At 41.4% G+C, this 27,354-nt stretch overlaps 1 protein-coding gene across 5 annotated transcripts in view; it reads right to left on the reverse strand.

Moving 5' to 3' along the window:
• Positions 1–27,354, reverse strand: part of PCNT (pericentrin) — a 230,759-nt gene that overhangs the window by 128,914 nt on the left and 74,491 nt on the right. For all 5 annotated transcript variants that reach the window (XM_054043682.1, XM_054043685.1, XM_054043684.1 and 2 more), the window contains 12 exons: positions 25,706–25,761; positions 25,354–25,528; positions 22,742–22,878; positions 22,024–22,135; positions 17,635–17,899; positions 17,224–17,311; positions 16,286–16,502; positions 14,465–14,703; positions 12,944–13,419; positions 11,672–12,248; positions 9,668–9,901; positions 96–260 (listed from right to left, as the gene is read on the reverse strand). In XM_054043682.1, the coding sequence (XP_053899657.1) occupies positions 96–260; positions 9,668–9,901; positions 11,672–12,248; positions 12,944–13,419; positions 14,465–14,703; positions 16,286–16,502; positions 17,224–17,311; positions 17,635–17,899; positions 22,024–22,135; positions 22,742–22,878; positions 25,354–25,528; positions 25,706–25,761 (2,741 nt within the window). The remainder of the gene's footprint in view (positions 1–95; positions 261–9,667; positions 9,902–11,671; positions 12,249–12,943; positions 13,420–14,464; positions 14,704–16,285; positions 16,503–17,223; positions 17,312–17,634; positions 17,900–22,023; positions 22,136–22,741; positions 22,879–25,353; positions 25,529–25,705; positions 25,762–27,354) is intronic.

Below are 27,354 nucleotides of genomic sequence, written 5' to 3' on the forward strand. Positions count from 1 at the left end.
GGAAAAGGTTTTATAATAATTGTTCAACCTCAGAAAATTGCATTCATTTTGGAACATTTGGAATTTGTTAAAAAACATTTTAGCTTAGACCTCACCTTTAGCTGTGTAATCTGCTGTTCCAATAATACCTCTGACTGACATTTGAGCAGTTCAATCTCATCCTGGAACTGAAGCTGCTGCTTCAATTTCACCTCCTCAAACTGAGCTAGGAGAGCTGTTCGCACAGTTTCCACTTCAGAGGCAGAGGCAGAGGCATACATCTGTAAGATTTTTTAATCAATTTTATTATTGAGAAAAATCATTAACTCCACCCCCAAATCCCAGTGATTTTCCCTTCAACACTAAGGGCCAGATTCTCAGCTGGTGTGAACTGCCATACTCCACCTCCATCTTTACTGAAGGAAACCAGATCTTATCTCTGTGCAAGTTCGCAAAGATACAGGCAGGTGGAAGTGGAGGTGGAGGATTCTGAGAGAGGAGCTTGACACCAAAGTACTACGAAACAAATGGCCTAGTTAATCTAATGATCAACTCAGATTGGCAGAGCACACCACCTGCTTGCGTCTTCTGATGCCCATCAGGCTGATGGAAATACACCTGAGAAAGAGTAGTCAAACAAATGGCAGCTGTGCCTCATTAAGACAATATAACAATTACCCAATGACTAGTGATATTGGGCTTCTAGGAAAATTCCAGCTGCATTCTTCTTTGTAAACTGAATCACTGTGGCCATTAGACTGACAGGAAATCCGGTTTCCAGGATCAAGGCACTTAAAGCATGAGAATTTTCACTTGACCAACAAAACTAGCTTCCCAGGCGTATACTTCTTCTACAGAAAACCCAAAGGGACAGGCAGTACATATTTTCAGGTCAACCTAGAGGTCCTCCCCACAAATCCAAAGGAAATTAAGGTTTTCCCCAAAGGTAAACAACTTTTGCAAGGGGGACATTGCCATTCAAACTCTCAAAAATTGCACTTATGATTAGCAATCCCATTGCTCATTACTGAATTTTGCAGTGCAATGAGTGAAAAAGCAAAACAATGTATCATAAAAAAGGGAAGTTACTAATCTTATAGTAACTGAGTTCTTTGAGGTGCGTGGTCCCTATGGGCACTCTGCCTGTGAATGCACATGCACTGCATGAGCCTGAGAGCAGAAGATTCTTCCTAGCAGCGCCCACTGGTCAGTGTCTGCATCCTTGCTCTCCTCATACTCCATGCCGAGGGCATAAAGGGCGGTACTGGCCAATCACCTCTCCTGTTCCTTCTCTAACCTGAATCAATGGATAGGATCTGAAGCAGAGGTGAAGGAGGGCGGATAGTGGAATATAGATAGAGATCACATCTTGACGAACTCGTTACTATAAAGGTAAATAACTTACCTTTCTTCCTCAAGTGCTGATCCCTATGTGTATTCCACTGTGGGTGACTGAAAACCGGAGGCAGGTGCAAGGCTGCAAGCAGTAAAGATGTTTGTAGGACCTCCACACCAAAGAATGCATCAGCTGTGGAGGCTTGAACTAAGGCATAATGTTTCGTGAAGGTACAAACTGAATTCCATATTGCTGCTTTGCAAATACCAAGCAGGGGCACCTTCTGTGCAATGCTAACGAAGCTGCTTGTGCTCTAGCGGAATGAGCCCTCACACAGTGTGGGAGAGGAAGATTCACCAAATAAAAGTAGAAGACAGCCCAAAATCTGCTTAGCGAGTCTGAGAAGCTATAGCTTGTCCTCTCATTCATTCCACAATGGCAATGAACAATGGAGGCAGCTTTGTGATAGATTTCATTCTTTGCAGGTAAAAAGCTAATTATGCTTCACATCAAGGGAATGAAGTCTCTTATCTTCACTGGTGGCAAGAGGCTTAAGGAAAAGAAAACAGGTATGTGTTTATGTGGAAATCCAAAACTACTTTAGGGGTGAATTTCAGGTGCAGCCGTAGTGAGACTTTGTCCTGTACCGTATATGGTAAATTGGTCATAAGGCTTTACTCCTGCATCACTGCGCATGCACAGAATTTATGTCCCCCACAGATTTCTATTGCTTCCCTGCAGAAAAATGACTTCTGACAGGGAAGTAAAGGGAAGGCGCAAGAGCGGTCACATGCCTCTCCCTGGCAGTGCAAGCAGGTTGGTTTGGGCGCCCAAAGAAACCGGTAGAGACATAAATCACCGCTTGGAGAGGGGTGGGCAGTCGTGCATGAGTGTGCAAGAGAAGCACACTATTCCTCTCACTCACTTTTGCGGCACACTTGGCATGGAAGGGCTTCTGAGTGTTTATGAGGAGGTAGGCATGGGGCAGGCTCTGTCCCCTCAGAGCAGAATGTAGCAGCCTGCTTGCTTAGTGAATTGTTCCCATTGTCTTTGTGAATTCCCCTAGGAGTATAAAACAGGTGTCAGAGTAGCAGCCGTGTTAGTCTTTTCTGTTGTAATATAGCCACCTGCAGGTCTGTCACTGAATGACCAGACAGGTTAAAGTGTTCTCCCACTGGTTTTTGAGTATTTTGATTCCTGATGTCAGATTTGTGTCCATTAATTCTTTTGCATAGAGACTGTCCGGTTTGGCCAATGTACATGGCAGAGGGGCATTGCTGGCACATGACGGCATATATCACATTGGTAGATGTGCAGGTGAACGAGCCCCTGATGGTATGGCTGATGTGATTAGGTCCTATGATGATGTCACTTGAATAGATATGTGGACAGAGTTGGCATCGGGGTTTGTTACAAGGATAGGTTCCTGGGTTAGTGGTTTTGTTCAGTGATGTGTGGTTGCTGGTGAGTATTTGCTTTAGGTTGGGGGGTTGTCTGTAAGCGAGGACAGGTCTGTCTCCCAAGATCTGTGAGAGTAAAGGATCATCTTTCAGGATAGGTTGTAGATCTCTGATGATGCGCTGGAGAGGTTTTAGTTGGGGGCTGAAGGTGACAGCTAGTGGTGTTCTGTTATTTTCTTTGTTGGGCCTGTCTTGTAGGAGGTGACTTCTGGGTACTCGTCTGGCTCTGTCAATCTGTTTTTTCACTTCAGCAGGTGGGTATTGTAAAGTTTTAATTCTCCTTTGCATTGCCAGAGTGGTGTAAAGGACAGTATGGCCTTATAAATGCTTATGGCGCTTTAGTGATTAGAACTGGTCTAAATTTTTGGACTGAAAAATTTCCTATCAAAGTGTGCTCCATGAACTGTTTGCTACTGAACCTTTCTGGAGATGTTCGGTAGCCAATATAAATTTTGAGTTTGATTCTCCAGCCCTCACTTGCTCTTCAGTTGCCTATGATGTAACTCTGAGCTTATGGCTGCATATATTTGTTGACTAATAACTAGAAAGAAAGGGTCAAACCTAGCTACATTACTATTAGGAAAGGGCATTTGGGGATTTCCTCCAATGCTCCCCACTCCGATTCTTCATCCATTGTATTGCAGTTTAAATAAATTAGAGAAATAATTGAAACCAGAGTGATTATATTGTGTTATTTTGACAAATAAAATATTCAGAATTTTTCAGAATTTTAAAATACTATGTGCAGAATTTTTTATTTTTTGGTGCAGAATTCCCTTAGGAATAATAAGGGCTCTAAGATCACTTACCTTTCTGGCCAAAGTGATGGCAACAAGGAAGGCAATCTTCATCAACAACTAGGACATTGAACACGTAGCTAACGGTTTAAACAGCGACCTAGATGATACCAAGAGTACTAAATGAGATCCCATTGTGGAACTGGTCTCATTATTGGTGGAAAGGTTCTAATCCAGGGGTAGGCAACCTATGGCACGTTTGCCGAAGGCGGCACACGAGCTGATTTTCAGTGGCACTCACACTGCCCTGGTCCTGGCCACCGGTCCGGGAGGCTCTGCATTTTAATTTTAAATGAAGCTTCTTAAACATTTTAAAAACCTTATTTACTTTACATACAACAATAGTTTAGTTATATATTAAAGACTTATAGAAAGAGACCTTCTAAAAACGTTACTGGCACGCAAAACTTAAATAAAGACTCGGCACACCACTTCTGAAAGGTTGCCGACCCTGTTCTAATCAAACCCTTCAGAAACCAGACTATCACCGAGTGAAGATGAAGTAGTCATCAATTAGTAGGTGGCCATGTGCTGATCGCCGCTACATGAACTTAGCCAGCTAAAGGAAAGCTGCACAGTCTTCAGAGCAAGAAGATAAATCCAGAATAGCAGGATGTCTGCTGTCTCATGGGACATATGGTGTTGCTGGGCTCACATACAGAAATATTTCCGCTTGACTATGTATTATTGTCTGGTGGAATCCTTTCTGGCATTTTTAAGAATGGCTCGAACGACTTTCAAACACGATTGTTCTAGGTGTGAAACCCATCCAAACATCAAGCCAGGAGATGACAAGAGACCAGGCTGGGATGTTTGACCTTGCTGCAGTCATGGGTCAAGAGATCTAGGACAGACTGGATGCTGATGGGTGGACAGGTTGACATCTGCCACCTGGGAGTCAATGAGGATGATTAGCACTGTGTCCTGTTGGAATTTGAAGTTCTGCGGAAGATCAAGTGGGATGGGAGGCAAGACGTACCTCAGATGACCCATCCAGGAAAGTAGGAGAGCATCACTCTTGCAACCATGACCCTGAGTTCCTCTGGAACAGAACATGCTGCAATTCCTCTTAATCTGGGATGAGAAAAGGTCCCAAAGTAGGGGCTCCCTACTGAGAAATGATACTGCTCACTACAGAATCATGTAGTTCCCCACTCATGGCTGGTGGCATTATCCCTACTGAGGCTTTCCACCAATGAATTGTGAGCACCCAGAAGGTACACCGCTGACGGAGTAAAGTGGTGCCCCAAAAGTTCACCATGTATATGCACAGTGGGATGGATTTCCCCCCTCCCTGCTTGATGACATAGAATACAGTCATTATGTTTTCTGACATTACCAGAATATATCAAGTTCATATGAGCCGTAAGAATGCCTTGCAGGCTTCCCAAACTGCTCTTAGACACAGGATATTTATATGCATTCTGGTCTCCTGAGGTGTCCAAGTGCCTTGTACTGTGCGGTCATCCATGTGGGCTCCCCAGCCTAATAGGGAGCCATCCATAATTATAATTTTCTCTGGTGTGGGAAGGAGGAAACACACACACACACACACCCCTGGGATATTCTCCCACTTCAGCAAGGCCTTCAACCTTAGAAGGAATCGTCATGGCGTGATTGCTTAGCACATACACTATTCAGAGTCAGTGCAGACTTGCCAATGGTCATGTAAGTACATGACACCAGATGCCACAATAGCATGAAGCATACCCAAACTGATGTTCAAGTACTGGGCACCACTTGGTAGATTAACATCCTCATGAAGTGGAACCTGTCCAGGACCGATAAGCTCCCACCCTCATTGACTCCAGGTCTCCCATATGAAGTCTGTATTTTGTATTTTGGGGGAGGGATAGCTCAGTAGTTTGAGCATTGGCCTGCTAAACCAAGGGTTATGAGTTCAATCTTTAAGGGGACCATTTAGGGATCTGGGGCAAAAAAAAAAATAGTTGGGGAATGGTCCTGCTTTGAGCAGGGGTTGGACTAGATACCTCCTGAGGTCCCTTCCAACCCTGATAGTCTATGATTCTATCAGATTCAGGAATCTTCTCTGTGTTTACACCAATTCCCAGGTATGTTAGGATATGGAGCACTCGAAGAAGAACCTGATGTGCCTTTGGTGACACGGGTGGATTTCTACATGAAAGTATGCCTCTTTCATGTTGAGAGCTGTGAACCAACTGACTATTCAGGGACAGAATTCCTGATGCCAGTGTGACCATTCAGAATTTCAATTTACAAATAAAAATACTGCATTGGATGTCAAAAATGGGTCTCCATCCTCCCTTTTTCTTGGGAATCAGGAAATACTGAATAAAACCCTTTTCCCCTGATACTCAAGTGGTACTCATTCTTTTCCTGCTCTCTTAAGAAGAGATTCTATCTCCTGAAGGAGGCTCTCTTTGAGAGAGTGGTCCCTGAAGAGGGATGCACAAATGGTTTTTGGAGGGATGGTGAGGTGAACTCAGTGGTATAGCTGGAATGGATGATATTCAACACCCACTTGCCTGCAGTTCTCACACTCCAGTTGTGGGCAAACTGTGCTAGGTGGCCACCAAAGCAGACACCAGAATCCAGTAAAGATGGCATCATTGAAGGTTCTCAGCACTCAAGATTCCATCAAAGAGCTCTTTTGGCTGGGGGATAAGGTTGGGTGGATGCAGAGGAAATGGTAGGAGCAATCAATCTAAATTTTCATGCCTTCTGTTGTTTACAAGGCAGCTCAGAAGATCGTTGATAATTGAAGGGTTGTGGCGACAGCCTGGGTTTGTACAACTGCTTGTAATATTTTCTTAACAGGGCCGCTGTACGTGCGCCCTGAAAGCAGGGTTGTCCTGGAGTCTTTTAGCAAATGCAAAGACTGGTCTGTCTTTTAATTGAAAAGGTTAGTTTAATGAAAGGGCAAGTCCTATCCCATATTTTGGACCACCCCAGGGAACCCGAAGAGTGTAGCCAAGATTCATGGGGATTTGTACAGAGGTTCTGGACACCAACTTTCCCTCATCAAAAAGGGCTTGAAATTGAGCCCCATCTTCTTGTGGGAGTTTATCTTTGAACTCCAAGCACTTCAAATAGTTATTAAAATCATATCAGGACAGCAGCACTTGGCAGTTGAATGTTCACAATTCGAGGTTAGTGGTTGTGAATACCAATCTCCCCTCCCCAGATGGTCCAAGCACTTGGCCTCTTCATCAGCTGGAGCATCCCTTCGGAGCTGTTGCCTGGTGCTTTCAGTGGCTGCCTGACCAACCAATGAGTGTGGGGCAATGTCAGTAAATAAGAACTTTGTTCCCTTAACTGGACAACATATTGTTTCTCTGCCCTCTTGAGAGTACATGTTGGCAGGCTGTACCATATGGCTGTTGGCTGTTCTCAGCAAATGAAGCCATCCCGGAACACTACCAGACTAAATCCCATCAGCTGCATGATGTTCAGGAGCTTGTGATGTATCCCCTGAACCTCTTCTTGAGATCCTGGAGCTTCTCTGATACTCTCCACAACAGCTCTTGAAATTGTGATCATCCAGTAGAGACAGTGATGCTGGATCAACTGACTCCTCAAGAGATGAGGATGATACCCTGTCAGTACCAGTAGTACCAACAGTTCCAGTTCCTTTTCCCCCTTTTCCATGGGCTCTGGGGGAACCTCTGGCTGATCTCTTGGAGAAGGGTGATGAGACTCCCGGTAGGACGACATGCAGTCATGATACCCATATGTACAAGTCCCATGGACCCCAAGTAAGGGCAGCTCAAGGGGTCGAAAGTAGGCTGTGGAGGCCCCCCCAAGACACTGGGTGCCACTGGTCCTGAGGAGCATGTTCCAATTTATGAGGCTGGGATGTGGCCCAGCAGATTCTCAATCCCCTCTCTGGGCTGACCTCTCTCAGTTGAGGTGATGTTGGCCCTTTAGACATTTTCACTTCAGGGGAATCGGATATATCGGGTGCATTTCCATAGGCAGTGTCGGTGGTTCTTACTGAGTGGGGATGCGACAACTGGTGGACAAGATAAGGGACAAACTTCCCTTCTAGTAGTCCCTGTCAACTGTTGGGGTCAAAATCTTTCTGCTGGGAGCTGGTTCCATCATTATGGGAGATTACGGATCCGAAAGGACGAAAAATATCCTCCAGAGTGATAGAAGTGTGTATCCCTTTAGGGCACCACTGGAGCCAATGTGATCGATGGTTCTTTATGAGATCTTGGCAGTTCAGACAATATGCTGAGATCTCGCTGACTATTCTTGGTTGGTACTGACAGTTCTTTGTCCTTCGGGTTCCGCTGCCTAATCCTGGCCAGTATTGGAGTAGATATCACAGATGTCAAGGTCAGTACTGAAGTACTCCTGCTCTTACACGCCTTCTGGTCAGAGCCATGAGACTAAGATGGACCTAAATCCATGGGACCAGGGTGCAAAGACTTGCCTGACTTCAAAGTCAGGGAGGGATCCCCTCTTTGAGGTGAATTTAGAGGGGGATCTGCTCCTATGCTTATGGAAGTGCTTCCTGCTCTTCTGGGGAACCCGGGGAGAAAGATCTTTGGCACTGCTCTTCCCTGCTTCTGAGTCAGACATCATGGTGCCAGGAGGCACACTTCTGGCTACCTCTACCAGATACACAAGGGGATCCCCCCAAGCCCGGGTCTGACTGGGGCTTAAATGCGTGCTCCATAAAGTTTTTCCTCAGCCTGAATTCCTGCACTTGCCAGGTTTGGCTAGGAAAAGAATGGCAGATAAGCATGTTGCAAAGTGCAGTTTCTCCAAGGCAGTAAAGGTACTGCTGATGATCGTTGCTAACCAGAAAGGAGTTTGTGCAAGAGATACAGTTTTTTAAAGCCTGATAAGCTGGGCATAATCTAACCCCATACTGGGGAGCGCTCCCAGAATTGGGGAAGGGATTTCTAACTAGTTATACTAAGCAAACTAACAGAAGATAACTATAAAAAAATATGTACAATATTTACAGGTTGAAGACAGAGAAGCAGAGGTCTGGACACTGGAGGGCGCTGTCTCAGAACATCCAGCAGTACGAAAGAACTGGAAATGCTGCCAGGCCACACCGCCCCTTATACTCTCAGTGGAGAACATGAGGAGAGCAAGCGCATAGATGTGGACCACCAGACATTGCCAGCAAGAAATTTCCAGTCTCAGGCACATAAAGCACATGAGTACCTACAGTGGAATACACATAGGGATCAGTGCTGAAAGAATAAAGTTTAAAACTTTTCTTTTAAAGTATTTTGTTCATTTATTTTGTCAGGTGTATTTAGGTGAAGTTCAATTTTAATGATTTGTGACACTTCAGAGCACACTTGTAAATGTGTTTCATTATTTTTGCAGTATATACTGCAATAATGAAATCTTAGTCATCTGAGGCCTCACTACAACATCTGTGGTACATGGCTGAAGTCAGAAAAAGCTAGTTTCTATTGTACTTCAGCAGTAACTGGAAACAAAAAACCACTAACACTAGCCAAGAAGCATAATTAAAAACGTTTCTTGGACTTCATTCAAGAAGCTTGCTGATGTTTGCTTCCTTCTGTACATACACTAGCAACAAAAGAAGTGGGCAAAGCTTTAAGGAAAAAAGGTAAGAACTTTAATCTCATTTTCGAAAGTGACAGCTACTCAGAAGCCTAAGCATCACTGAAAAAGTCAGTGCTGCTCAAAATAGTCCACTTATTCTCACATTGAACTTCAAGACAATATTTCCCTTCCCTTAAATAGATAATGCAACATTAAAATAAGTCAGTATTGGTTGCACATATTAAATAACAATGGACGTTTAAAATCTTTCAGTTAAAAAAACCTGTAAGGAAAATGAAGGTCTGATATATTTATTTAGCTTAGCTTATCATGCCAGTATACGTGTGTGTCTTTTGTTGTTGATTTTGCTTGTCGATATATTGAAGTGAGTTATAATTTTAATGTACTTTAGGCTAGAGGTAGGTTTAAATGTTTCAAGGTTGTTTTGTTTCTTTACTTACACCAGTGCATCAAATCGAATAGTATCCAGCTCCATAACTGGGGATTTTTATTTTCAAGATCATGAAATTGAATGTGTTCTATTTTAGAAGATAAGCTATTTGAGCAGTCCTTACCTTCTCCTCATGTTCATGCTGTGCTTTTAGCTTCTCGAGCTCTTCCTGCAGCTGCCAGGAGTATGCTTCCTTCTGTCTCTGAACTTCTGCCACATGGAGATCCTGGAGATCTTTTAGTGCTTTTTTATGATGTTCCTCCATATGCAACACTTCTTCACGCAATACATCCAGAGCCTTATGATTTTCTTCTTCCAACATACATCTTTGATTTTGAAGAGCGGTGTTCAAATCTTCCTATAATATTATTCATTTTAAAACAGCAAACATCCCCATTATATCCAGTTCATGAATTGTATGCTGCAGTATTAAAGTTACCCCCTGCCCAGTGAATTTCCAAACCACATAAGTCAATATTTACCACCAGCGTCTCCTGGACCCGGACTGAGCATGCACTTCACTTACCTTTGAATTTATTTTGTAAAACTTACTAGTAATAAGAAATTACATCTCTATTGGTCTTCTTGTTCCTTCCTACATACAACTGTCATCACCACAACCCCCCAACATCAAATTTATTACAATCAGCAGCATGAAGCATGAGAATTCAGTGGAACTTTAGCACCAATTTAAGTGTTGACCTGAAAAGGGATGCCTTCTTGAATCAGGGACAAGGAGTGGCAACTTTTGTGCTCATCTTCAGTATAATCAAGTAGGCTTACAAATTCAGGCTCTAAATAAACCAATACAAAATGATGCCCTTTGTGTCCTTACTCAACAGAAGGAAAATATTCAATAGCATCTGCTGGGACTTTATATCCTAGCAACAAGCCACTACCCTACTTCTGGGACTCATGATACATACCAAGAAGCTAAAGCACTCTCAAACACCCTTAGAAGATGTTATTTCAATGTAGTGGAAGCGTAACATATTTCAAGACTTCCTAAGTTCTGTTCAAGTTTCTAAAATTATGCAAAATGATTTAGCAGGATCCTAGGTTTACTATGATATTGCTGAAACCTCAGAATCTATTAAGCCTATTTTTACATTTAACCAGTTGCTAAGCACTAATTAATGAGGAGGATGAAGTTAGCTACAAAATGGAAGGTTTTGGGAGTGCCAAGTAAGTTGTACTATATATGCACACATTAAAAGGTATAACTTAGCTAGATAAACATGCAGTATTGTCACTCACTAGGACTGAAGCAAAAGAGTTATTGTCCTATGACTGCCACCTTTTATGCTTCCCCTCAGCCAGTTTACTCATCAGGGTCCAAAGGAATAAATGATGTTCTGAGCTTGCAGTTTAGAATATTTTTGTATGATGTATCACTAAGGAAGAATGTCAGTAACAATCTTAAGAATTACCAGCTCTTCCTTATTGCACTGTGGCTGAAGCCATTTTCAAAATATAAAAATTTTGTTTCATGAGGAAAAGCAAGAAACTGTAGGAAGCTGTCCATTCTAGAAGGGTTCATGCAAAACTTGCTTAGAAATTCTTATTTCAAAATAATTTTAAAAATACTTTATACAAAGTAAGTGATTGCACTTCTCCAAAATGATATGCTATGGGAAGTAATAAAACTGTTGAGGAAAATGTATGAACTATTCTCTCATTTCCAAACCCTGTAGATTTCAAACATTTCTGCATGTAGTGAAAGTAACAAAGAAGAAAAACTTTGTATTTCCATTCAACTCAGAATCTACGCTTTCATAATGATATTTAAATACGTATATGCTTATAATTTCTCTCCTTTTGCCTTTGTTCTTAACAATTAAGAAAACTATTACAAAGGAGTTAAGCAGTAGCTGCTCAATCAATAGAGCATTTCGCAAACAGAACGAAACAACTATGGAAAATCAGTTTCAAAACCAACAGTCTTTCATTTAAAAAGCAACAGAGAGTCCTGTGGCACCTTTGAGACTAACAGAAGTATTGGGAGCATAAGCTTTCGTGGGTAAGAACCTCACTTCTTCAGATGAAAGATGCAAGTCTTTCATTTGAAATCAATCTAAACTCAAAACCAAAAGAGGATCATCTTACAGTCATGTTTTCCCCGACTCACCTTATGAGCTTCTTCCAGTTCAGCAGCCATGGCTTTCAGTTTTTCAATATGAATAGTAGCTAACTCAATTTTCAGATTGTCTTGTGAAAGCTGCAGCTCTTCAGAATGTTTTAATTTCAGCCTTTCCATTTCCTGAGTCAAAATTGCTTGATGTACCTTCTCCTTCTCATGCAGCTGCTCTGCGAAATGCATCTGTAGATCCTCAACAGCTTGTTTGTGCTCATCTCGTATAATCTGAATTTCCGACAGGTACGACGCCTCCAAAGAATCCAGATTTGACAAGTGTTTAGCTTCCAAATCATCAATTTGTGCCTGGTGCTTTGCCTGCAGCTCAGCTAGACGAGCCTCAAGCTGAGCCTGCTGCTTGCTTTGTAACGTAGATGTAAGTGTCTCAATTTCATCTTGGTGCTTGGTCTGCAGCTCAGCTGTGAGGGACAGAATCTGTTGCTTATGCTTCTCCTGGAGCTGTTGACTTTGGAGTTCTAGCTCTTCCACATGCTTCCCTTTCAACTCTTGGAGGAGAAGCTCTTGCTCTGTTGTGAATTTTTGAGTCATAACTTTGTGTTCCTCCATAAATCTAATTTTCAAGAAAATTAGGAATGTGGTCAAACAAGCATTGATAAGATGCAAGGAATAAAAACTAGGCAAAAATTGTTAAATTTGATCACCACATTTTTACCCATTTTATCCATAGCAACACAAAGGAATTATCTTAGAGCAGTGCAATGGCCTATGTAAAGTGAAATGTCATCTCAGGTTATTGCTTAATAGACAAGTGCCCATATTACAAAAATCATTAATATAGGTGGCAGGATCCACAAAGATAAGCAATTAATGTGCACGCACAGAGATTATTCCCTTTACTCACAATGAAGGTATATTAAGAGGGCAGTGTGGGGAAGTCTGCGGTGCCTGCTTTGTAAACACATTCGGAGTTTCAGTTTAGTGTGAACTGAACAGAAAGCAACTGAGGGAGGCATGGCTGGAATTTTCCCTTACTAGCAGATTAGAAGTACAAAGCTGAAGTTCCCATTTGTTTCTATATGCAATACCGTAGTGATTATTTTTTAATAACTGCTGGTCTTAGTGTGTATTTATATGAAGTAAAAATCTAGCAGTGAGACTTCATGGATAACACTACTGCTCCTTGCTAAAATAATACATGTTGTTATATTTAGATAATATTTTGGTGCCACCAAGTGACAAAATTATGAATTGCCATTTCTTATGAGGTTTTAACACAAGCACAGTAAAAACCAATTAATTACATACTTGTTCTGTGCTTCCATAAGTTTAACTGCACATTCCTCTTGGAGCCCAAATGTGGCTTTTTCCAAATCTTTTTCCATGAGTGCCTTGGCAGCTTGCAGTTCACTGTCGTACTGCGCCTGAGCTGTCTGTGTAGTCTGCATACTTGCCAAGCTATCCTCTAGCTGCTGCAAACTGTTCTGCTGCTCCTTTAGGGACTTCTCCAGTTCTACAATTCGGGCAGCCTGCTGATCCTGAAGCTGATTCATTTCAGCTTCACGAAGTTCAAACTCCTTTTGCAAAGTTTGCTTCTCAGACTCTGCCTTGTCTTCAAGTTCTGCCCGTAACTGTGACAACGTCTCTTCAACTTTGACCCTCAGGGCCTCTCTTTCACACTTCCATTCCTCCTCCTTTTCTTTGTGCACTTGTTCCACTTGCTGGACCTCTTCTCTAGCTCTTTTTAATTCATTCTTGTGATCATCAACAAGTTTACATTTTATCTATGAACATTACAAAAATAGATAAAGAGGTGAAACCATATCGACTGGAAACGTTCAGAATAAAATACTCTTATTAGCCATTTAAACTCCTACAGGTCCTCAACTGTGGACCACTGTGGTCTTCAGAGATTCGACTGGTCATAAGGTCCTGGGTTTACCACCATATATTTTCAGCAGCTAAATTACATTAAAAGACAGTTAAAATGCATTAAACATTTTACTTTTCTACATAAGCAATTGCAGGGATGTTATAGAACTGTAAATAGGAGGAGGAAATCTGTGCGACAGTGACTGGTGAACGAGAGAGAAAAAAGGCGGCCCACAGGACACACTGCATTGAAAAGGTGGGCCACACCACACCCAAAAAATTACCAGTTTACCATCTAAGAACCATCTAAATATTCAAATCTTGTGCTCGGGTCAGCTTTCAAAGCAAAAAACAAGATTCAGGTGTCAATTTTTTGATGCCTTAATTAAGTTAAAGCACTATTAAGAATACCAAAAGAGCAGTAAAGGAAGATTTAAATATTGACTAAATTCCAAAAAACATTTTCGCATCAAAATGCCCTAAAGCCTGAATTTAAGTCTTTCAACTTTTGTCTAAGATCCTCCTCCTCTCATTCGCTGTACTTGCCATTATGTCCATCACAAGGGGAAATAAGCATAGCATACACTTCAGATCCTAATCGTTCTGCAGGTTAGGGCGCAAAAATAAATAAATAAATCTGAAATGGTATTAATGTAATTTCAAATGTGTGATGCATGGGCAAAGATTGAAGAATGGGGTGATTAAGTTCCTATGAAACTGCTCAACTTCAACCTTTACATATGCATCACCCATTTGCAGACCCAACTCATCAGAACATTACAAGGTTTTAGCTATGCAACTCCCATTAATACTAAGACCCCACTACAGACAAGAAAGTTCAAATGGTAAGTATTGTTCCAGACACTATTCCCATTAATTTTGCTTTACGCCTGGCAGATGCTGTATTTGACATAGTTATGTCATATTAAATGCAAAAAACAAACTAATACATACTACCTTTTCCATCTCCTCTTTCAGCTGGGCTTCATGCTGGACACCAATGTCTTGGAGTTTAGTAATCTCTCTCTTTAAGTGCTGTATTTCTCCTTGCAGTTCTGCAATGTGCTGTTTCTCACACTGAAGGAGGGAGAGTTTAGCTTTGTGCTCATTCTCCAGCACACACACTCGTTCAGCAACCTCGGCTTCAACCTGGCGGGCTGCATCTTGAGCACTCTGTAGACGCAGCTTGGTAATTTCTGGATTGACGGTAAAATAAAAAACATTTTGCTGTTTGTTTTCATGGGTCTTGATCATTCATAAAAGTAAAAAAATGAAGCTCAGTCATGACAGTAAAATAGTAAACACATCAATGGCTCGCTCGATTTCAAGTCTACCAAGAAGTACTTAATAAAATGTTTCCACTTACATTCCTTATAATGGTCCCTTCTGGCACTGGAATCTATGAACTACCTTTTAATCTACTATACATTATCACTACCTGTGCAGCCTATCAGCATCTCCAATATAAATGGCAGAAGGAACAGGTCATCATTTTTTCAGAGCCTAGTGGATAATGAGGTGGCAGATTTTCTGAAGATGAAATATTCTCTCAGCTCAAGCATAACCTCAGTAAACAACAAACAATATTTATCAACACAATCTCCCCCAAAATAGCAGAAAAGCAGATTTGCCAAAAATTAGCAGGATAATGAATTTTTCATTTGAACCGTTTGTCCAGTATCTCACATTAGAGATTGCTGAATAACAGAAATATAGTACACCTTTTATAAATGATTTGATAAATAGCAAATCAAATAACATCTGACTGATGGTATTCAACCAACTCTACTCACAGTAGAACATGGCTATCTTTCAGGGTACGGATGCCGAGTCCAAAAAGCTTTGCTCTCACATATACCATCTCAGAGAGGAAATACATATAAGGACTACCACTATCTCCTCCCCACACCTTCATGGCACATGTAAAATTTATAGAAAAACCTCTTGAAATTGCTTTGCACTATTTTAGTATAAATAGGTTAGAAGCAGCATGTTTCTTCCAGGAAAAAAGGGACAACGGTGAGAAATTGCATAAAACATTGCTTACGCCCATACAGAACATTCCTTTGTTAAACTTAGTTATACAACAGTAGTAAAGTAGCAAAAGATTTGGGTTTTTAGGAGGGGATTATTTCTTTAGCTTGAGCTCTCTGGCCAATTTTTAAAGTAATATTTTCCTGACTCTTAATATAATTCTCTCCCCCACAAAGCTGTGTGAAAGATCTGCACAAACCAAGAAACTTACCAATGGAATATGCAGGGAAAACAGTGAACCCTACTGTACACTAAGCGCTATTAAAGCCATAAAAATCAAAAAGTGAAGAGATATGGAACAGGATTTTTTCCCTCCAATCTCTTTCTGCTAGTGGTCTAGGCGTTTCTTGTAATGCTAAAGTAGAGAAATTTTCAGAAAGAAATGCAACAACTTGACAGGGCCCTTCTAAGCATCAAATATGGCAAGTACCACAGGAGTGTCTCATGTATGTAAATGGTTCCTCAGCTGTAGTTCATTATATTCTAGAAACTCACATTTAGGACTCTAGAGCAGGAATATTTATGAAAATAAAGATAAAGATGTTCAAAAGAATCGTTAAAAAAAAAAAATTCTCAGTACTATTTTTAATAAGTTTAAAGTGCTAGATTTCTTTTATGTAATTCCAAACTAATTTCGAATTTTCATATTCCTTCAAATAATCCTTTAAAGCCTAAAGATAAAAAAAAGTTTTGACAATCCAAGAAGCTTTCCATTTTACACATGAACCTGCAAGTACATCTTACCTTTGATGTGCTCTTCCGAAAGCTTGGCACGGAGATGTTCAAGATCTAGACAATGTTTCTTTTTTAATTCCTCAATTTCTGAAATATATCTGTCTGAGAGATCCATCTTCATCTTCATCAGGTCCTCCTTATATTGGAGTGCGAGGGAAGATCTTAAGGAGTCTAGTTCATGTCTGTGTTTTTCCTCCAATTGCAGTCGCAAACAGGTAAGTTCTTCCTGCAGAAAATACACATTCAGAACAGAGACGGATACCTTTACCCTTCAGATAACTAGGCTAAAGAATTAATTTGTAAGTGCACATAGCATATTGTAAACATACAAGTTCACTTACCAGTCTGCCTCCTCAGAACATTCTTGCTTCTACACCCACCTCTACCTCAACTCTGGGAGTAGAAGGATCCCCAGAAGGCCTAACTCTGCTTATACAGCCATGCTGCCACGAGGTAAAGTAGAGCTCCAGGAGCTGCCAGAGGATCTAGGAGAGTGGGAAATGCCTGTAGGCACCTGAGTAGGGGCTTGTCAAGTGTTTTGACACTAACATAGGGGAAGGAGACTGCTTATACTATCATTTGTATTACCATAGCACCTAGAAGCCCTACTCTTGGACCAGGACCCCATTGTAGCACTCAGCCAGGAGCCACACAGGGGAAAGGACTTCCCAAGTTCCATGGCAACTCTTGAAACACTTATTTCTAAAGCAGCAAGTAAACAAAAAAGCAAAAAATGCATCAAAAACATCCTTTGTTCACTTGTTTTGTCAAGTTGTATAGTTTTGTAAGACAATACCTTATAGTATACTTGGTAAAAACAATAGTAATACAAGACCTCAGTATAGCACCTGCTATTAAAACCATGCTAACAGGTGTGAAGCAACTGTCATGTTTTTGCGCAGATTTTAAAATGTGCAGTATCATTTTTGTTAAAATTGACACTTCACCTTGTGCTGCTCCAGTTGCTGAGTTAGTTGGTCAAGTATATCCCTTCTCTCTTTTTCACTTGCCTCTTCTAAAAGTGTGACCGAGGAGCTGAGCAGAGAAAAGGGATTTAAAAAATTAAATTGAATACCCCCTTTATAAAATATAGAATTAGAAGAATGTATTGATTCTTAAGATATTAGAATATACATACGTACAGACCAGCATCTAGTCAAATACTCCTGAATAACCATTTCAGCAAGAACCTCTCTGCATCCAAAAAACTGTCTGCAACCATTACTAACTTCCACCCTGGGGTTTCTGACCTCCCACCACCAATCCAAATACACACACAAAGCCTAAAGTGTTTTCTAGGAAAGGAAAGTTGAGTGTGTTTTGTCACAGAGGAGATTAAAGAAAAGAACAGTCATCACCTGATATCTAAAGGCTGATCTTGACTAATCTCTGACTCCAACAAAGAGTATTCCTTTAATTCTTGCAGCCTCTGATGCAGCAGAGTTAATTCTTCTCTGTAGTTTTCTTCAGCTGCCCCTAGTTTCTCTTCAAAATAAATTCTCAGTTGTTCCAATTCAGTTTCATGTTCGCTTCTTTTTTGCTGCCGCTGCTGTTCAAAGTCTTGCTTTAAACGTTCTATTTCATCCACATGTGATGTGCGAGCCAGAAGCTGTTCTTTTAATTCTGGGTAGAAGATGGAAAAAAACCCAATACCTTTAACCTTGTTTTTAATCAAAAACAAAAAACCACATAAACACTTTGGACTCAACCATAGATCCTATGAAGATGAACCGTATTTTGGGTGGGGAGAAAAGCACAGAACCCAACAGGCTGCATCAGAAAGAGTCATGCCTTCAAAGACAATGCCAATGCCGCAACATTTTTTGGGAGGGTTAGCAGAGCAGGTCTTGCTATGCCTTAAACTGAGTACAAATTAAGGGGTGAGAGAGCAGAGAAAACATAGCCACATCTCCATTTACCCCACACTTAGGCCTTGTCTAGCAACATATAGCATCATCATTCAGGACAGAGAATCTGTAAAACGGGGATTATGATACTGACCTCCTTTGTAAAGCATGTTTTGATCTACTGATGTAAAGCACTATATAAGAGCCTGGAATGATGATGCAGAGCCCTGAAATGGGGGTTGAACCCTGCACCTTCTAGTGCTCCCATAAGGCAGGAATAATAAGAATTACTGTAGTTGCTTTGAACTAAATTGATTTACCCCAGAAACAGCCTTCCTAGCACAAACTACTTTGAAAAATGTAAATCTAACAATTAAATGTAAATTTAATCTTGTCAAAGGTCTTGCTTTGCTGATAGATTGGCCGAGTGTGGACTAATCCCCATCATGTAAAACTGTTAGAATGCCATGGCTTTGTTGAGTACAGAGCAGTCAAGATTCTTGTCACCGAGAATGATGGGATAACACCTATGAAGGATAACTGTCTTCAATCAATTACAGTTCTTGTAGGAAGCCAAGAGAATAGTAGATGAAGGAGACTCATAGGTTTCTGTATACATGAACTTTCAGAAAGGCTTTGTTGAAGTCCCTCACAAGTGGCTGTGATAGATTAGGAACTGGTGAAGAGGTAGAAAACAAAGGACAGATTAGTAGTGGGATGCATCATGGGTCAATAGGAGGACCAACTAATTAGAAGAGGGCAGGAACATAAAGGAGGCAAAATTGCAGACAATTATTTACATTATTCAAGAATATAATTTCAGAGGGATTGAGAAAGCTAGATACTGGGAAACAGGGTTTATGGAATTCAGTATGTACTGGAAGGAATAATTAGAACTCTACAGAAATGCTGATGTATTCTAAAAAACAGCTGTCTACTCAGGAAGAAAAAGTGGGTGTCACTGTGGACAGCTCAATGTGCTGTGAGAAGGGGCAGGGAAAGGGCTAGCTGAGAAAAGAAAAAAGGAAACTACGTTATTAAGGGCTATTAAGAAAGAGAATGGATAATCAGTCTGTCATTATATAAATCCAGAGCATGCCCTCACCTGGAGCACTGGGTTGCATGCTGATCACACCGTCTCACATCACATGAAGCAGAAATAGAAAAAGGTCCACAGAATGGTAATAGTAGTGATTAGAAGCATGAAAAGATATTAATGTTTGATACGGTTAGGACCACTTAGTTTAGACAGCAAATATGAAAGAGCTACAGAAAATAATAGCGCACAGAAGTCAGGCACCCTTTATTTACCTTGGTAATTCAAGAACAAGGAGGACCCCATGTAGTCAAAAACCCACAAACTTAAATCTGATAAAATGATTTTTTTTTTAAAAACCAACATCACAATTAGCCTGTGCAACCTGTAACCACCAGATATTATGGAATCAAGGTTCCAAAAGCAGACTGGACGGCTATACTAATTTGAATATATACAATTACATTTCCAGACAAAAGACAATGGCATATCCTTAAGTATGCCAAGTAGAGACATCACAAGTGAACTAACATCTAAACTGCATAATCCCAATAAAGCTGCATGCAAATACAACTAATGGTAAAAGCACAGTCTTCTGAGGTCTTTTTCATTCTTACAACTATAGTGCAACACTTTGTGCACGTACAAGCGTGGCCATGTCACTCACCATCTAATCAAAAGGCACCAGCTCTCTGAACAATCCATTTATAAAATTAATGAGGTATACAGCCGTAGAACATGTACGTTAAGCTCTAAGTTAACAAAACTTTTATTTTAAGATCACTCTCATTCAGGAAACGTCTATAGTACACTGAATATAAAATGAATGCTATTAATGGCAGATTTTACCATCACTCCACTCTGCTTTCTCTACCTTACACTTACATTTCAGCATAGCTGCCTTCAGACATTTCCATAAGACCAACTTTTTTAAAAGAGCACGCAATACTTAGGACTTTCCAAGACCTCCGTGACTTCTGCAGCGGCCCGTGCAGCTGGCCTGGGAGCCGCCTGAGCAGCTCAGGCAGTCCCTAGGCCAGTCACACCAGCTGCTGCAGGGGCACGGCCTCAGGGCTGTGGATTGAGGAGCGGGGCAGTGCTTACCTGGGGGGAGGGGAGCTCCCCGGAAGGCTGACAGGAACTCCCCTGCCTCAGCTCCTAGCTCCACATGCTGCCTCCGCACACAGGCACCGCCCCCGCAGCTCCCATTGACCGAGGTTCCCAACCAATGAGAGCTACAGAACCGGAGCCTGGGGCGGAGGAGAGGCAGCACGTGGAGCTAGAGCTGGAGGGCACCGCTTCCCCAGCCCCACCAACCCTCCCCACCCAAGCACCCACAGCACCCCCTCAAGGCCGCTTCCCTGGGCACCCGCGGCACACACACACACATCCAGTTTTAGTCAGGGGTATCTAGTAAAAGTCATTAACAGGTCATGGGCCGTGAAATTTTGCTTACTCCCCGTGACCTGTCCATGACTTTTACTAAAAATACCCGTGACAAAAATGTAACCTTACTTATGGCTACATTGTATGTTGCATTGCAAATATACTGGGACAGAGTAAATATTTTTGTTGTAATTTTTATGAGTTAATATCTTGTTTGAGAACTGCAAATTTAAACTCACTTTCCTAACTTTTAAATGTTTGCTCTTCTGCTTGTTGGTTTTGGGGGTTAATTATTTTTTCAAAACCCAAACATTCTTGAAAAGCTAATATACACTTAAAATCACAGGCTGCACTGGCAACATTAATTCTAGCATAAAGAATTTTGTCTTGAAATTTCCCTTTTAAAAAAAATTAAACACCCTTAACTTGTAACCTTGGAAAGCAGGGAGATCGGACATTTCCCCCACAAGGTCTGCAGAAGGAGAGGACACTCACTTCTGCTCACCTCATAACATCAGCGGGAGAAGAGAGAGCCCTGTAAGGGATGAGCAGGTGAGGGGATATCCCTTGCTAGGAACATACGGTTTGGAAGAAGGGGAGAACAAGGGGATTGTGGGGGCATTCCTCCTCCCTCCCAGTGGATCTTCTAGGGATGAAAGGACTAAGCATTAAAATGACCACCTTAATACTAATGAATCCCTTTAATTTTAAGATGTAATTCCAGAATCCTTGTCCACCTCATTTCAAATCTACTATGAAACCCTATTTCAGCTTCAGAACTAATCTAACCTATGCCTTTGTTCACAGATATTAAAGTGGGCCAAGATCAGGGTAATGATAAAAAGCCAAATGACAAGTTTTATTGGTGGGCAGTAGGGATTACTGCCATCAATATTTTGTGTTGATTTATATCTTTAAAAACCCTCCACATATTGTGCATAATACTATTTGACGTAACCATGTGTTCCTATTGCTCCTATCTCATCTTAAATTTGATTTTAAGATTTAAGGGACGTGGGCTGTATTTTACTACCTGTTTGTAAACTGCCAAATGCTACGGGTCCTCTGGTTACTAATGCAACATAGACCGATAATAGCAGTGGCAGCGACAGCAGCAGTGATGACAGCTCAGCTGCAACTTCAACTTTGGCACAGATACCACCACACCATAATTTGACACAATTGTAGGGCATCTCTGCCTTCATACTTCAGGACAAATTATAAACCACCAGAACAGGACTGACACTTTCCCCATAGGCGTGGAATTGCCTACTTGAGGGTTTTAAACCTTATTCTGAAGCATCTGGTACTGGTCAGAAACGGAATTAAATGGACCATTCATCTAACCCTGTATGACAACTCCTGCTGTATGCTCCTGTGACTGAATGCCTGTTCAATACATTTTGTTAAAAACTGTTTCACACGCAGTGTTGTTCTAGGTGAGCTAAGGCAAGAACCGAAATGTGTTTCAATCATACCACTTAGCTCTTGTCGACTTGCTCGTGTGCTATCAAGCTGAGACCAAAGCTGTTTGATTTCTTCTTGTGATCGAGTTTTTAATTCTTCATATGTGGCCTGAAGTTTCTCCATCTACGAAAGATGCATTAAGAATGATATATTTTTTTAGTTTTAATAGCTGCCTATTTTCATGTCTTAGAAACAGCTAAGCTACTAATGGGTGGAAATGCTATAGTACCATCCAGACCCTGAGTTCACAGCAGAGGCTGGTGGAGACACTGAAACACCTAACTCCTCTATGAACCTCCCTCTAATTGAAACAAATGAGGGAGCCATCCGCTTATGTCACAACTGGTGAGACTATGGATGTGGTGAACAAAATAACTGAGAAAAATATAGGAATCAGGAACTGAAACTATATTAAATAAGAACTATGGTAAAGATTTGATTAAATCGCAGGAAAGGCCACATCAGGAGATCTAGCAATGTGTTATATAAAGTTAAGTCCAGCTAAAAAACTATGAATACTATTCTAATATTGATTTTTGTTTCATGCTCTTAATTTTGATATAAAAAACAACAAAAAACATACATCATGCTACATATCCCCTTAAAAAAAAAATCTAAATTTTAAATACAGAAGAGTGGCCCACATTATTTAATAACACTCGTGGCTCCTAAATACTATGCCACTTACCTAATTCATACCAAACATTCAAAACAAAAAATCTTATTAACCTCCTGCTGCATCTCCTGTTCTCTTTCCTTGCTTTTCCTTTTCAAGTTTTCTAGACATTGGTCCTGTTCCGTCTGCAGCTGTTCACGTAGTTTTGTAATTGCCATCTGGTGTTCATTCTCCAGGTTTTTACATTTCACTACAGAACAAAGTTAGTGCTGTTACATTACTAGATTAGACTTTTTTTTCTTGTGAACTACCTAATGCAACATCAGTTTTGTGACTAATTAAAGCACAAAATTATGAATCCAGGCCAATAAGCTAATAGGTTAGCTAACTGTAAGTTTAAGGCATTTTCTATCTAGGTTAATAACTGACAGGGCCATTACAACCTTGTGAAAGGCACCAACTGGCTAGCTCAGCACAGGCACTTATACCACAGTAATGAGCATGCTAAGAACTGTAACAGTAAAGAAATGCAGGAGGTGGAAACTTGGAATTTCCACACAGAGCCTTATGGTCCACTGTATGAAATGCCATCAGCAGGTGATGTGGTCCTGAGGGAGGACGCCAGAGGCGGCTACCTGAAGACAAAACATATGTAAGAGACAATGCCATAATAAACAGCAGCAGCCTTAAATGCACAGGGAACACATTTCTCCAGAGAACCTCCCATTCACAATGTTGCTGGCAGCCAGGACTGGAAGGGCAAGGAGACATAGTTGGCCATGGGACTGGAAAACACTTCTGCTACCAGCACAAACAGTTGCAGAAGAAGGAAGGCAGACAAGGACAGATAAGGGCAGATGCACTCACCTCAAACAGACAGGAGCACTTGGAAGATTCATGTCAGCTGGAGTCAATCCCACCACATAAGTGAGCTCTCCCTAAGCAAAATGGACCTGCCACCTGCTTCTCCACAACAGACCTTTGCTCTGCCACAGAGAGGGAACCCTGCCTGCAAGTCACTCCCACCCAGCCACAATGCAGTGACAGAAATGATTCTGTCACATACAGATAGCTGGACTGTGCACTCTGGGGGAACAAGTAAAAAATCAACAGGAGACTGGGGAGGAAGAGACTCATAGGTAGGTTCCTTCACAGCAGCCAGAGAACTGCTAGCAGGATAGTAAAAGCATCCAATGTTATGCATAGGTAACAGGATGGAGCTTATATCTCAAGGCTGGTTTTGCTGCATTCCAGCTGGCACAAAGTTCCCCAGTGCCAGGTACCCTGAAGCCAGCTTTCCATTTATTTGAAATAGTTGCCATTTCCCCTGGCTCTCACCTACGAGGTACCTCAGAGGACATATGGCTCCTAAACCAACTGGCCAGCTCTGCCCCCTTCACTTCCAGCTATGCCTCTTGCTGATAGAATTCTCCAAAGGCAAGGGCTTCAGGAGCCCGTCACACTCACGTTTCAGACTCCTAAAAGCAGCAAAAATTTTCACACGTGGTCATTTATTCATCCTGGCCCTCACTTTTCTGAGTAGTGAGGCTTTCAGTTACTCTGCTGAAGGTAACTTTTGAGACAATTATTTTAAAGAACTGCCAAAATCTATCATACGTCCATATTGTTAAGATCCAAACAGGAGTCTGGCTGTTCAGAATACCATCTGGAAATCTTTAAATCAGGCAAAACACTCACTGAAATTAATGGAAGTTTTGCCTAAGTAAGACACTCAGAGACTATCATAGACTTTAATGTCAGAAGGAACCATCATGATCATCTAGTCCAGGAGTTCTAAAACATCCTTGCAGCCCCCTTCTGACAACAAAAATTACTATACGACCCCAAGAGAGTGGACCACAGCCTGAGCCCCGCCACCCTGGGCAGGGGGACCAAAGCCGAAGCCTGAGCCCAAGGGCTTCAGCCCCAGGCAGGGGGCCTGTAACCTGAGCCCTGCCACCCAGAGCTGAAGCTCTCGGGCTTCAGCTTCAGCCCCCCGTAGTGGGGCTTGGGATTCAGCTTTGCCCCCAAGCCACGGCAAGTCTAAGCCAACCCTGGCGACCCCATTAAAATGGGATCACAACCCATAGTTTGAGAACTGCAGATCTAGTCTGACCTGTTGCACCTCGCAGGCCATAGAGCCTCAACCACCCACTCCTGTAATAGACCCATAATCTCTGGCTGAATTTCTGAAGTCCTGAAATTTTGATTTAAGGACTTCTAACTACAGAGAATCTGCAATTTACTCTAATTCAAAAGCACAAATGACTCATGCCCCATGCTGAAGGATTCGGCCCTCAATTGACAGCAAAATTGTAGCTTACAGTCTTGTTGTAGCTATGTTGGTCCCAGGATGAGAGAGACACAGTGTGGGTGAGATAATATCTTTTATTAGACCAACTTCTGTAAATTGTAGGCACTTACCTTTTTTATATTTGTGGGGAAAATGCATTCTGGGTTTTCACCTTAAGTTTGCTACAATTACAACTACACACTAGCCAATGTGGCTTATCAGCCTTTATATTTAAGATGTAGTCACTTTGTAACTGCTAATTTCTGAACAATTACAGGTCATTGGCATGGTTCTAACTGCAAATGTTAAAATTGAAACATGATTGCTGTTTTATATGCACTGTACAACTCCTAAAGTTATTCTAGCCAGCTTTAATCCCTCACAATAAATATCTTGCAACAAAGCTAATGCTTTCCAAAGCGTAACACTTACTTTCCACCTGCTCTTTTTTAAGAAACAGACTCTTCAGCTCCTCTTTAACTCTTTCTAGTTCCAATTTCAGAGTTTTCTGCAGTTCACCCATTTCAATCTGATGTTTTTCAGATAGCTCCTCACGGATGTTTTTTAAACGTGTTTCGGTCTTCAGTGCCCAGTCTCCTTTAAGAGTCTAACAAAACAAGATAGGTGCATTAGTAAAGCAGTTAAGAGTAATTTTTTTCTGCTTCTTTTTATATCACATTTATTTGCCCTTTCAAAAATTTATAGTAGAAAAGGGAAGAGATCATGGCAGCTTTGATTTATAGTACAGTTTCATCTTGTCCAGTATACAGTATGGAACTTATACCTCCAGGGTCTGTGTGTGTTTCTTTTCCATTTCCAATTCTATTTTCTTCCTCTCATCTGCAAAATAAAATTCTGTTTACTAAACAAACTGGTAAGAAACATTGGGGTCTAATGACATTTTAAAATACGGAAAGACCTACTTTATTTTAAACATCACATTCAAGGCATGAATTAGGAGGTACATAGCAGTATGATGTACCACCATCTCTCTCAAAACTGCTCTCTTATATGCCAGAGTGTCAGCTCTTATTTTATAGGAATAAGTGTCTAGCTTGTTTCAGTTGCAAAGAAAACCATGGAGATGTAAATTTAGTGTAACTGGTCCAGCACTGTTTGCCCAAGTCTGCAGAGAGCATGACACCATTAGAGAGGTGTAAACTGCCCCATTCATTTCAGTAGTGTTAACTTAGATGCCCAATAATAACATTTCAGATGCCAACATTGCTAACTACTTCACTGTGCAAAGAATGAAAAAGAGGAGGGAGAATCGTATTGCAAAAATCTGCACAAATTTACTGAAAGTGGCATCTTATTTAACCATGGGGGGAGGGGGGGAGGAATCCCATTTCCCTTCATCAAAAAGGAGCCAGAGTGCAGCAGTGCATGTGAGCTGCTCCAAAGGAACTCAGCGGAGCACACAGATATATGAAAACTTCATTTGGGGGGAGGGGACAGCCCAAGGAGTTCAAAGAACACTCATGATCACACTTTGAATGTCTGCATGATGCATGCAAGGGGCATACTGAGGTTTCAAGTGGATGGGGCTTATTTTGTCAGCAGAACTTGGGAGAGAACACTTACTGTCCCCCCTCAATTCTACCCCTGATCAAAATAATATTTCAAGCTGCTACTCACATGTCCTACGCCTATGTGACCAAAAAACAAGCATTGTGTGTGGAAGGAAAGTGGAAATAGTCTTCACCTTCCTTTTACTATCTAGCAGCCAGAGCCACTACATAGCTAAAGTTTCCATTACAAATTTGATTTCAACCCTTGCACCTGCTACCTCCCCCTCCGAAATGTACAGTGTGTAAAAACTTGCTGAGAGAGATTTTTTTCTAGCGAATTTGAAGTAAATGTGGAACACGTTATCTAATTTATCACATTATCAATTTTTAAAAATAGACTTGTTCAGAGTCTTAAAAATCTAAAAAAGAGAAACAGTTTACTGAACTCATCTAGTAGAGATCTAATGCATAGGACCAAAGTTTAATTAATAAAACCTTTTAAAGAGCTATATACATGTTACATATCAGAATGGGTCAGTGGAAGTTGCAAAGCTAATTTCGGCTCATCAGTAGCTCCAGAGACAGGAACAGAAGCAGAAGACAGCAACTAGTGAGAAAAAGTACCTCACTCTCTGAGTCTCCTACACAGAGCATGATGCTATTGTTTTGGATCACTACCTGAAGGCCGCTTTCCCGCCCAAGATCTCTATACCCCCTCCCAACCACATCCCATTCCTCAGCTCTTTGCATAGCATCTCCTATGGTCTAAAGGAAAAGAGGGAGAGAAACTGGAGAAAGCAGAGGGCTTGAAGGGAGGATACGGGATGATTTTCCCTTCCCTCCTTCACGCTGGCCTCCTGAAGTCTCCAGCAAGTGAGACCCAACAGCAAACCTGAAGAGGATTGTCAGCCTCCTTCCACCA

The sequence above is a fragment of the Malaclemys terrapin genome, chromosome 11 (assembly GCF_027887155.1).
Source record: "Malaclemys terrapin pileata isolate rMalTer1 chromosome 11, rMalTer1.hap1, whole genome shotgun sequence".
NCBI lineage: Eukaryota > Metazoa > Chordata > Testudines > Emydidae > Malaclemys > Malaclemys terrapin.